We start from the raw sequence: 13562 nt of genomic DNA, 5'->3' as shown, positions 1-13562 counted from the left end.
CTGGGGATGATCTAATCTTGAGTCCTATGTGAATCTCTTTCTACCTATGACAATAGGCACCATCATCGTCAGTAAAAGTCATCATCGGTGATCACCAAGGCTGAGATAACAGCTGATAAGAGAGTGGTCCATTGTCTGAAAAACATCGCAATATCCGAGTTCAATCTGGAGACCTGCACACAATTGATCTTGCCATCACCGACCAGTTGAGCATCCACTCCCGAATACCTAAGTCGCATGTTGATGCGATCGCTTGTGAACCGTACCCAAACTGCTTGCAATTAGTTATAAGTATAAATTGTATTTTTAAGCCTAAATCCTAATATATGTGCAGTAAGTTGAATCCGCGAGTGTTTTTTATCTGTTCCGCAAAAATCCGAATCAAAAGGGCATCTCCGAGTCTGAATAACGACACTTGGTATTCCGTTGACGATCACGAGTTTGGCTTGAGGTCAACGACCTGACACCGACCTGCAAGGGGTGACCAGACGAGCAAGGAACCCAGGTATTGGCCCATTCCGGACCCCAACATTGGTCCTTCGAGCCGGATGAGGGCCGTAGACCGGATACAACAAAGGAATTGAATACAATAGGGGACGCCAAAGGATTCACCATTTTGCGCCGAGAAAACTAGACGCGCTTACTCCTCATCGCCATCGCTAATAGTGGTCGAACAAAGCGGTTTTGTTCTCTATTAGCTATTCATCGAAAGCGAAACCATTTAGTTGCTATTGTCTAAATCAGGGATTTGGACAAATCTCACTGGGTTTCGGAGCTCAACTCGGATTCGGTGGTTCTGGGGTATGCTTCGGTGCATGCTAAGTCGATAGCAAAGCTCAACTCTACATAAAAGGCGGACGTCGTGAAAGTGAGGCGCGGTTATCTCGGTTGGTTCTGATCGCCCCCTCCCTTCAAGCTCATAATCAACGCAGTACGGAGGCTGTTCGGAAAGGTGAGGCGCGGCTGTCTTGGTTGGTTCCGATCGCCCCCTCCCTTTGGTTCAACATCAACGCGGTACGAAGGCGATCAAGAAGAAGTTGAGGCGCGGCTATCGTGGTTCAGATCGCCCCCTCCCTTGTGGCTCGAGATCGGGTTCATCAACTGCTGCTCGGTTAGATTTGGTGTCGCTCAACGGTGAAGTGCATGATTGGTCGGTTTGCATGTGCATGGTTTGGTCTGGCGCTGTAGAGGAGAGCATCGCAACAGCTGAGCGACAAGATAAAGCAACATTCGGTAAGCTACATAAATCAGTGGTTCCTAGTCTAAGTTGGTGAACTTTTTTTGAACTCTGGATTTTATGATCACATCAATTTATTTTGTATCAGTGGTTAAAATTGAGTGGATGTTTTTAATACATGGTTTAAACAAGAACAATTTTTGGAAATAATCATTAACGGCGCAATTCCTTGAGTACAAAACTGTTCGTTAGAACAATTGTCTCATTTTCTCGGATTTTTTACCTTGAATAACTTCACCTTGCTCCCTCCATTCAAAACTTGTTGGTGATTGCTGATTAAGTTGGTCCGGTTTGAGCTATTGATATTTGTATCAGTCGGTTTAACAAGTTGTAAAAATGCCCACAGTCAAGGCTGTTAAGGATCCGAAGAATCCATCGTTAAAATTCTTAACTGTGAAGTTGAAGGAAATTCAGTTGTCTTTTGCTGATGTTTGGGAGTTTGTGGAAACTTTCCAGGAAGATGCAACATATGCACAGGTTTCGGTGAGATTGACAGCGGTGGATGATTTGTGGGAGAAATTTAGTGAAGTTCTTATTGATATCAAATCACACGAAGATTTCGTATCTGATGTTGAAGTTTATGAAAGAGAACGGAAGGAGTTCAGTGATCGCTACTATTACGCTAAATCATTCTTGATGGATAAGGCGAAGGGCCGTTCAGAATGTACAGAGCTTAATCAATCCATTCATGTTAATGATCATAGTAATTCTGGTGGTTTTGATCATGTTCGGCTTCCTCAAATTAAGCTGCAGTCGTTTAATGGTAACATAGATGAATGGCTCGGGTTTCGCGATCTGTTTATTTCGCTCATCCATAACAAGCAGGATTTGCCGGAGGTGGAGAAATTCCACTATTTGAAGGGATGTCTTCAGGGTGAACCGAAATCATTAATTGATCCTCTTCAAATAACAAGGGCTAATTACATCGTTGCATGGGATATGCTGTTAAAGCGTTACAATAACAGCAAGCAATTAAAAAAGCGACAAGTTCAATCGCTGTTTAAGTTACCTTCGTTGACAAAGGAGTCGGTATGTGAATTGCTTCAGTTATTGGAAGGGTTTGAGCGAATCGTTAACACGTTAGATCAGGTGTTAGAACCTACTGATTACAAGGATCTGTTGCTTGTGAATTATCTTGTTTCTCTTTTGGATCCGATCACGCGAAGAAGTTGGGAGGAGGAATCAGCTTCAAAGGAACAAGATGTATTGGCTGATTTGACTGGTTTTCTTCATCGGCGAGTTCAAGTGTTAGAATCGCTTCCGCAAAGGTCAAATGAAAATAGAACCATACCCTCTCAGGTGGTAACTAAGCCAAAGCTCAACGTTCGAGCATTCCACAACAATGTTAATTATTCAGGGAATAAATGTGTTGTTTGTAAATCCCAGCATCCCTTGCATCAGTGTCCGAGGTTTTTGAAATTGTCGGTTACGGATAGAGATTCGGTTTTGAAAACAAATTCATTATGTCGGAACTGCTTTAGAACTTCCCATATGGCTCGGGAATGTCAGTCTAAGTTTTCGTGTCGGAATTGCGGAGGACGCCATCACACACTGGTGTGTTTCAAGGGCAAGGCAGGAGAAAATCCGGAATCGTCGAGGTCAGGCGAAACCAATGGCACTTCTAAGAGTGATCAATTGCGAGGAGAGTCATCATTTCGGGTTTCTAACCCAGCTTCATCAACATGCTTATCATCGGGTGTTGAACAAATGGCTAACGGTCGGGTTCTCTTAGCAACTGCGGTGGTTCTCTTGGAAGATGAATTGGGAAACAGATATCCAGCTCGAGCGCTGCTTGATTCGGGGTCAGAAGGCAATTTCATATCGGAACGATTGAGTCAGCGTTTGACGATGAGTCGGAAAAGGGTAGATGTTACGATACTTGGAATTGGTCAGACATCTACAAGAGTTAAGCAAAAGGTTCAAGCGGTGGTGCGCTCGAGAGTGAACAGCTACTGTAAAGAAATGGAATTCCTGGTCCTACCCAGAGTAACTGTTGATCTTCCCACTGCTACGGTATCAACGGATGAATGGTCATTCCCAGATGGAATTGAATTGGCGGATCCAGCATTTTTCGAGTCGAAGGTGGTGGATTTAGTGTTGGGAATTGAATCGTTTTTCGACTTCTTCGAAACGGGAAAGCGGATTTCCATCGGTGATCAATTACCAACACTTACGGAGTCAGTTTTTGGTTGGGTCGTTTCTGGAGGTTTATCGCAATGTACATCAGCACGGATTGCTTGCAATGTTTCATCAACAGAGTCTCTTGAAACTCTTGTCGCTCGGTTTTGGGCTTGTGAGGAGCTGGGTTCGGAAAACCTATACTCACGGGAGGAAAGGCATTGCGAGGAAATTTTCCAGAAAACGGTACAGAGAGACAGTAATGGAAGGTACACGGTCTCTCTTCCTAGGAATGAGGAGGTTTTTCCTAAATTGGGCGACTCACAGGAAATAGCACTACGGCGTCTGGGTGCAACTGAGCGTAGGCTAGCTCGAAACGCGGAATTGCGGGAGCTGTATACTAAGTTCATGGACGAGTACATACAGCTAGGTCACATGGAAGAAGTTGAGGAAGCTTCTGATATCAAACGTTGTTTTTTACCACACCACCCGGTGGAAAAGGAGGATAGTACGACTACTAAATTGCGTGTTGTATTCGATGCTTCGTGCAAAACAACTACTGGAGTCTCACTGAATGATGGATTACTAACAGGTCCAGTAATCCAGGACGATCTTCGGGCAATTATACTCCGCTGTCGAATGTGTCAGATTATGGTCGTCGCAGATGTTGAGAAAATGTTTCGCCAAATCAACATAACAAGAGAAGATCGTCCACTACAGTCGATTTTATGGAGAAGGTCCCCATCGGAGCCAGTCAAGACGTTTGAGCTGAAGACGGTAACATACGGCACCAAACCTGCTCCGTTTTTGGCAACACGCACCTTGAAGCAGTTAGCATTGGATGAAGGGGAGAGGTTTCCCTTGGCATCAAAGGTATTTTCGGAAGATACGTACATGGACGATGTAGTATCAGGTGCAGAAGATGCAAATGCAGCCCTCGAACTGCGAGTTCAGTTGGATAAAGCTGCAAGAGCTGGAGGGTTTCGGTTGCGAAAATTCGCATCAAATTGTTTAGAGGTCCTGCAAGGACTACCACAAGAGAGTGTAGCCATTAAAGAAGCTTCAGACGGGTCGGACATAGATCCCTCGATGAAGGTCCTTGGACTCACTTGGTTGCCGAAATCTGATGTCTTCATGTATCATTTTAACATTTCCGAAATTCCAAAATCCACGGTTCTAACTAAACGGAAGGTGCTGTCGGTAATTGCAACGCTCTTCGACCCGTTGGGACTCCTAGGTGCTGCAATAACAACTGCAAAAATATTCATGCAGCAGTTGTGGACCTTGCGGAATAATGATGACCAAAGATTGGACTGGGATAAGCCATTACCTCCAACGGTGGGTGAGGATTGGCTGAAGTACTACGAACAACTAGGTACACTAAACGAAATTCGTATTGAACGGTGCAACATTATCCCAGGAGCCATTCACAAGGAGATTCACTGTTTTTCAGATGCTTCGGAGAAAGCATATGGTGGTTGCGTTTACCTTAAAAGCATTAACTCTGATGGAGAGGTTAAAATTTGTTTGTTGTCGGCAAAATCGAGGGTAGCTCCGCTTGCAAGTCAATCGATTCCCCGCCTAGAGTTGTGTGGTGCTCTGCTAACGGCTGAACTATTCAGTTTCGTAAAGGATTCTATGAAATTTGATTGCCCAGTTTACTTTTGGACAGATTCAACATGCGTGTGGCGATGGTTACAGGCTGTTCCATCTACTTGGACTACCTATGTGGCAAATCGAGTTGCCAAAATACAACAACTCACGGAAGGGTTTGAATGGAGGCATGTCCCAGGCGTTGACAATCCATCAGATCTTATTTCTCGGGGTATTCCACCGGCAGAGATTGGTCAAAATCGCCTGTGGTGGGAAGGTCCTTGTTGGTTGACGCTAGACAAGGAAAACTGGCCAGAACTACCGACTAACCACTTGGCGGAAATTGGTGATGAAGAAAGGCGTCGAACTACAGTCACAGCATTAGCAACAAACAATTCAGAGCATGAGTCAGATTTCAATCGTTGGTATTTTAGTTTGTATTCCGATTACACTAAGATGGTCAGAGGTACAGCCTATTTGTTGAGGTTGAAAAAGCTGTTAACATCCAAACGTCAAGCTAAATTTCAAGCTTTCCTACAGTCAGCTGAGATGGAAGAAGCAGAAAGAGCTTTAGTCAAGTGTGTCCAAAAAGAGTGTTTCGCTGATGAGTTGAGAGTTTTGTCTAAGGGCGAATGTGTTTCAAGACAATCTAAACTAAGATGGTTCAATCCCAAAATATTCTCCGATGGTTTGTTGAGAATTGGTGGTAGATTGAGTAATTCGTCTGAATCAGAAACTGCAAAACACCCGGTTGTCTTGCCAGCTCGTCACAATTTTACTCGGCTAATATTAGAGCACTTCCATCGTCGATTATTACACGCTGGTCCTCAGCTGCTTTTAGCTACTGTTAGATTGAAATTTTGGCCCTTGGGTGGCAGGAGCGTGGCTCGTCAGATTGTACAAAAATGTCACACCTGCTTCAGGGCTCGTCCCACACCGATTCAACAGTTTATGTCAGAACTACCAGCTTCACGCGTAACGGTTTCGCGTGCATTCCTTAGAACAGGAGTGGACTATTTTGGTCCAGTATACATTCGCCCGGCCCCCAGACGCCCAGTGGTTAAGGCGTACGTTGCTGTTTTTGTATGCATGTCCACTAAAGCGGTGCATCTTGAGCTGGTATCAGACCTATCTACAGAACGGTTCATACAGGCATTACGTAGATTTGTCGGAAGAAGAGGAAGGTGCTCAGAGATATTTTCGGACAACGGTACGAACTTTGTGGGCGCAAGGAACCAAATGGTTGAATTGTTTCGTCTGTTGAAGTGTCAGACCCATCGGGAACGAATGTTCAAAGAATGTGGCAGCGAAGGAATTAGGTGGCATTTCAATCCACCCGGCGCTCCACATTTTGGAGGTTTGTGGGAGGCAGCGGTGCGTTCCGCAAAAAAGCACATTCTAAGGGTAATCGGCGAAAACCCTGTCAGCACAGAAGATTTCGCGACGCTTCTGGTTCAGGTCGAAGCGTGTTTAAATTCGCGACCAATTACACCACTTTCGAACGATCCAAATGATTTGGATCCGTTGACACCCGGTCATTTTATTATTGGAGAATCCCTACAGTCCATGCCAGATGAAAACTATTTGAAAATATCAGATAACCGGCTTAATCAAGTTCAGTTGATGCAGAAAAATTTGCAATTAATATGGAAACGGTGGCGTAGAGAATATCTGTGCCAACTACAAGCCAGAACAAAACGGTGGAAACCTTCAGTGTCGGTTGACCTGGGTCGTTTGGTTATCATTAAGGATGAAAATGTTTCCCCATGTCGATGGAAAATGGGTAGAATTGTAGAGCTTCATCCAGGACAAGATGGTGTGGTTCGAGTAGTCACATTAAAAACGGAATCAGGGCTGAAAAAGCGCCCTGTTGAGAAATTGTGTTTATTACCTATGCCAGATTCGAATGAAAATTCAAATCAGAGTTCTGAAGTTGAGATGGAGAATAATTGAAGTTATGTCTGAATTCTTGCGAAATGATTATGTCAGAGAAACCTGTATGATGGAATGTTTGTGTCAGATTACCAGTCAGCATTATGAGAATTTTTCAGAGAATCATATCAGACTTAAAATTTGGAGTCAGATCAATGTCAGTTTATCCTAAGGGATGTGTCTGCGAAGGCAGAATTAATGGTTTGTGTCTGAAGATCATGTCAATTTTATCCAGAGTTATTTTGCAATACAAGTTACCAAAGTACACCAACTGATCCTCACTATTCTTGAATAAAATAAATTCAGAAATGCATGTTTGATTTCTGGGTGGGTGAGGATGTTTAGTTTAGGAACCACTGTGGTAGCATAACATTGAGCCGGAGATGAATAAAATTGCTTGGTGACCACGTACGGAGAACTCGCTCTGGGGATGATCTAATCTTGAGTCCTATGTGAATCTCTTTCTACCTATGACAATAGGCACCATCATCGTCAGTAAAAGTCATCATCGGTGATCACCAAGGCTGAGATAACAGCTGATAAGAGAGTGGTCCATTGTCTGAAAAACATCGCAATATCCGAGTTCAATCTGGAGACCTGCACACAATTGATCTTGCCATCACCGACCAGTTGAGCATCCACTCCCGAATACCTAAGTCGCATGTTGATGCGATCGCTTGTGAACCGTACCCAAACTGCTTGCAATTAGTTATAAGTATAAATTGTATTTTTAAGCCTAAATCCTAATATATGTGCAGTAAGTTGAATCCGCGAGTGTTTTTTATCTGTTCCGCAAAAATCCGAATCAAAAGGGCATCTCCGAGTCTGAATAACGACACTTGGTAAAGCTTAGTTCTTTTAGAAATGGGACATTTTCATTTGCTAATAGCTCGTTAACTAGTTATTGGATATTAAAAACTTTGACAGCATTTTGTTGCCTGTAAAAAATACTATTCGACCTATTTTTTTCAAAATTTAAACTTTACGCGTTTTTTGAGATATGTACGATGCAAGAGAAAAAGAAAAAAATTATTTTGCACAGTTTCCTTTAAAATACGTCATTATCAAATTGATAGCTGAAAAAACCGTTGATTATTCAAAGAATTACTGAGTTTTTGTGGTGGATAAGTATGCAAACACTGTAAATAATGTCCACAAAGTTCAAATCAAGCATTGGAGTGAAGCACATGATCGGCAACAACGGTTAAGGGTCATCAAGGAAGTCAAGTCTCATACCAGCATTTTTAATTTTTAATAAACGAAAAACTAAGGGTAGATCGCTGAAATGTCCAAAACAATTTTCTCCGATAAGCTGATAGTGTTGCCTAGTGATGACTCATTGAAATCCAACCTCAAACATATATTTTTTGATAGTTCCAAAGCGCTTAAGCTGTAAAACCGGTACCGAAAAAAAAACGTACAAAAATGTGGTCAAAAATAATCAAATTTGTTCATTTCGGAACAACTGTATCCACTAAAATGCTTCCAGTTTCCAGTTTCCAGAGAAGTATTGGACCAAAAAGTATCAAAAATTGAAGAAGGAGGGTGAAGCCACCTGAAATATAGATTTTACGAAGTATAAGTTGGAGAAACTGATCAATACCATGACTGAAAAAAGTGTGCGCCGGCCAATGGGAGATACCAAGAATAAAGTAGAAATTTCTTTAACCAAAAACGGTAAATATTTTTTTTCAAATTTTTCCATAAAAGATCATAACATTACCTTATTTTTCTTCAAAGAAAGTATTTCGTTTAAACGAATGGTTTTTTAGATACAGGCATTCGTAACTGTCCCATTTCTAAAAGAACTAAGCTTTATTCCGTTGACGATCACGAGTTTGGCTTGAGGTCAACGACCTGACACCGACCTGCAAGGGGTGACCAGACGAGCAAGGAACCCAGGTATTGGCCCATTCCGGACCCCAACACCTTCCTTTTGCCGTATAAACTCCTGTCCCGGAAGCTGCTTGTAGTCGGCTTTGACGTAGGTTTCGTCATCCATTACCACGCAGTCAAACTTCGTCAGCATCGTCGTGTACAGTCTCCGGGATCGCGCTTTGGCCGTCGTATTTTGTTTATCATCGCGATTTGGAGTCACTCACTACCTTCTTGTAAGTCGATAGTCCGGCTTGTTTTTTGGCTCGATGCACGGTTGTAGACGATACACCCAGCTTATTTGCGGCATCTCGGAGAGGGAGGTTAGGGTTTCGCTTGAAACTACCGATAACTCTCTTTGTCGTCTCAGCGGCTTCCGGTTTTCGTTTCCGATCCAGACTTCCTGGCTGTCGACAAACGTTCCCCAAACCCTTTAATTACATTTGTAACGGTTGATTTGGCAACTTTTAGCGATTTGCCAGCTTTGCGTGCGAGTAGCTCGGATTTTCGCGATGCGCGAGCAAAATTTTGATACACTGCTCTTCTTCCTTGGACGGCATTTTGACAACTGAAGAGTGAATTCCAAACTCAAAATAGGAGCAGGCTTGTAAGTGGTCACCATCGTTTGAATTTTTCCGGAGACTACCATCACACATCGTTCGTGACAATCGTGGAGAGCGCAATCGTTTGATCGGAGAACAAAAAAATGTCAAATGAAATATTGATCTTTTTTGTGGTTAGTCGTTTGACTTTCAACACATCCAAACATAACCCGGCGCTGCAGAGTGGCGAATTTTTTTTCAACAGCAGGGAGTGAATAGAAAAGATTGCATTTGCTTATTAAGTCTGTAAGTTCTGCTGCGTGAAAAAGATAGGCGATGTCGTAAACTGTCGGGAATGATGGTCGTTTGACCATCAAATTATCGCTCTCGTGTACCAAAGACACGACATTTCGTTCGACAATCACACAAAGAAGAATGAATGTCGTTTCGTTTGATGGTAGTCGACTGTTCGGCAAGTTTTCGGTCGCATTCGTTTGATGGCACGAACAATGAAACTGATAAAAGCAGGCTGTGCGACTGTCAGAGAAAATGTCGATGGTTTACAAGTCTGAATAGGAGCAACATTCTACACACACACACACCTTCAAAATGAGGGGTGTTCAGGTTTTTTAAATGCAAAATTGAAAGAAATACGTCAAGTTGATTTTTCCGGTAAACCAATTTTTGATCGTATCACCCTTTAAATTGATCAATAAAACGATAAAATTTATTTATTTTCAGAATTAAAATTTTAAATTTTCATTTCAATTTTTGTTTATATTTCTATTCATGAACTTTTATTTAAAAAAAAATCAAATTTGTTTTTAATATTGCTTTCCGGATTTTACAATTATAGCCCTATAAGCCGACAAACAATCGATTCGATACATGAGTAGAGAGATTCATAATCTTCCGCTACATTGTTGAACATTGTCGATTGAGACGCGTAGACTTTAGCTAGTAGAGGTAGATACCAATCCTATTTAATCTCAAAACATAGCAACGTTATGATTTCTTAATCGACAGCCAGATTCGATATGTGTAAACATTATCCGGTGCAGTTGTTCGGATCGCTCGCCTCACACAGCTTAGTGAGAGGAGCCTCAGGAGGCTTAGGTGGAAGTTGTGATAAGTGTAACAGCATTTCATTAACCCACTTAACGGCCGTTGAAGTTTCAATTGCTCTCTTGGCTAAGCACATGGTTCTTTTGGGCGTCGGCGGCCGGTCTTTTATCGGTCGTAATTAGTGCAAACTACAAGCGCAGGATTAGTGTGGCCCACAGAAAACTAATCGCTGAGAAATGTTTCACGCAGGATTATGTTTAGGTTCATCGCCATGTAATTATTTTTTCAAGTTAAATTAAGAGATGAATAGGTGCATACGAAACTGGGTTAAAACTGAAAATATTATGATAATTATTTTCAAAGTTTAGAGGGTGCTTAAAAAATGGGTGTTGTTCATGTAAAATGAAAAACAACAAATAAACCCAGAGCGCTATATGAACCACATGACACATTCTAACGATCTAATCGTATAAAAAACGTGGTGTTCAGATTTCATAACTATGCTCAAAACGAACTCGGTTTACGATGCGCTGCGCCTGTCAATTGTGTAACAATGCCGCCAAAACTTGGATAACGCGGTTGGTGCAGTTCATCGCACTGAAAAACAGAACAGAAACAAAACAATAAGCCAGTGAACATCGTCACTGGCAAAGACGAAAATTATGATAAATATTTACAATGGCCTCCAAACGGCATTGTCGCGGTCTTTGTCGTGGGCTGTGGGCAGAAGAAAACAACGAAAGTCATTTGGAAGCCGAGGCTCCAAATTGGACCCAGGCCGAGGGATCGTGTCTATATGAGAGCTAGAGTGACTAAGTGGGGATGACTGAAGAAAAACACCCAACAAACAATATTGACGAAACATGCCGCTCAGCATAGAAGAATAACTTGTAAAACATATGAGAAACATTGGCAGAAATGCGATCACACAGTAGAGCAAAACGTAAGGCGTTGGCCAAACACCTGAGGCTCTGTGCTGTGAATGTGTATAAAATTGACCATTGCAGTTTGGGAAATTATTTTACATTTTCTTCTGTGATAAAAGAATAGATTATAAAATGTATTCTGTGCAGATGAAGATGTGAAATGTGTTCTTCTGGCAAAGACGCCTCAGTGAGAAAATTCAACATGAATGATAGTGAGGAAATAGATTAATAAGTAGGGTGTGCTTTCCGATGTTCTTCTTTCGCTTAGAAACGTGAAGTCATACTTTTTTTTATTTCATAATATTTATTTTATTTTATTTATTTCATTTGAGCCTAGTTAAAAAAAAAGCTACTACGCATTGGGTAATTTGCAGTTTAAGATAAAAAAAAACATTTTAGAGCGCCTTAACGTTTGATATAAGTTTTAGACTGCTTACTACGAATACAGTTTAGATAATCACCGTATCAAAAGGCAATCCATAAATGGGAAACTTAGAAACCACATTTGCAGCGCATATGAGCAAATCATGCGGTCGATTAGTACCGGAAAGATTAATCACTTGGCACCGGGCAACGGAACATATGTTTTTCACTGCTTTTTGCTCGAAAATAAATTTCCGATGCCTCGAGCATCGCCAAACAGCCGCCGATTGATCTGGCAGTGCAGTGCTTACATCAAGGTATCCGTTAGATTAGGAAAAATTGTATGCAAACATTCCGGTAAACTCGGCAGATGGTGTCTGCCCGAACAATGGTTTAGAGTTATCGCCAATTGGAAATTGAAAGATTCGATCAGTATCCAATTAATTATCGGGTTTTTTTTCTTTCAATGTTACGCAAGCCTTGTTGTGTTGTGTAACTTGTGATTGGGTCGAAAATTCTGTATAATGGTTCAATAGTGAAGGATTTGTTTGATTCCAATTCAACATTTAACCTTACAAACGTCACAGTAAATCTGATAAAAAGCCATATAACATTTTATTTTTAAGGAATAATCGAAAAAGTCCTTTTAGTCGTTTACATGTTTGTCACTTTTCTTTGTAATTTTAATGAATACATTTCAAAATACATAAAATGTTTACCAGCTTTACCAAACAGAACAAAACCTTGTTTTAAAAAAGCTGTCTGTATCTTAGCCCTGATTTTTGGTCAGAGTACAATGTTTTTACAGACTTCCAAAATTGAATGTAGAAATCAATATAAATGTATGTATATATGTACAGTACCGTTCATAATTGTATAGGAATGGGGAGCACGTGCACTGATGATATTTTTTGATCAAATTTTCTGCGTTAGATAGAGCAACTATCACACTATTATCTCACAAAATTTAAGCTGTCTGGAGTTTCTGTGGCCTTAGATACAGTAATTCTACGAAAATCAGACTTTTTGGACTTTTGCCATTCAAACTGGAATATTTCGGAAACTACGCAATATTTTTTACTAGAATTTTGCAGAGTGATTGTTGAAATATTAAAATAGCATGTCTGAAGTTTTTGAAAAGTTCTATTGATGGAATCAAAAGTTACGCGAGGTACACTATTTCAGGCATGAACCTAAAAAAATATTGTACCTCACGTAACTTTTGATATGCTAGCTTTATATTTCAACAATCACTCCGCAACATTTCAATAAAAAATATTGCGTAGTTTCTGAAATATTGCAGTTTGAATGGTAAAAGTCCAAAAACTCTGAGTTTCGTAGAATTACTGTATCTCAGGCCACACAAACTCCAGAAAGCTTAAATTTTGTGCGATAATAGTGTGATAGTTGATCTGTCTAACGCAGAAAATTTGATCAAAAAATATCATTCTCCCCATTCCTATACAAACCGTCGTTTAGCTGTCAGAATTGGCTCCGCTGAATCAACCGACTTCATTCGAATTTTAAGGGTACCATAAGGCAGTAATTTGGGTCCATTACTGTTTACGCTGTTCTGCAGTGATAATGCTTCTTGTTGGATGTGGAGCCACGAATTACAACAATACCTACACACAAAAAAAAGCATAGTAAAACTACTAAATTCCTGGTTTAAATGAACACCCGCATACTCAAAAACTGTATCTCCAACAGTCTAAACAATACATCTACTGCTCCAGAAAAAGTGATCGTCTCTATTAATGTAGCTGTTATATTGAACTTTACTTCGATAATGATAAGAACGAAACAAGAACGTTCATGTGAAAAAGTGATGAAATCTGGAAAGGTGAATCAATAGTATGGACGATACTTCAATTTTATCACTAATCGTTAAAATGATCAGCAACTGTTACC

At 41.0% G+C, this 13562-nt stretch overlaps 2 protein-coding genes across 3 annotated transcripts in view; one reads left to right on the top strand and one right to left on the bottom strand.

Moving 5' to 3' along the window:
- LOC129743982 (calpain-C) overlaps positions 1-13562 on the bottom strand; it is a 109080-nt gene that overhangs the window by 9310 nt on the left and 86208 nt on the right. The window lies entirely within an intron of this gene.
- LOC129742600 (uncharacterized) lies at positions 1574-6901 on the top strand. Its single transcript, XM_055734520.1, has one exon. The coding sequence runs from the start codon at positions 1574-1576 to the stop codon at positions 6899-6901; it is 5328 nt and encodes a 1775-aa protein (XP_055590495.1).

This window comes from Uranotaenia lowii, chromosome 2 (genome assembly GCF_029784155.1).
Source record: "Uranotaenia lowii strain MFRU-FL chromosome 2, ASM2978415v1, whole genome shotgun sequence".
NCBI lineage: Eukaryota > Metazoa > Arthropoda > Insecta > Diptera > Culicidae > Uranotaenia > Uranotaenia lowii.
The sequence above is the reverse complement of the archived record's forward strand: the minus strand, read 5'-3'. Positions and strand labels throughout refer to the sequence as shown.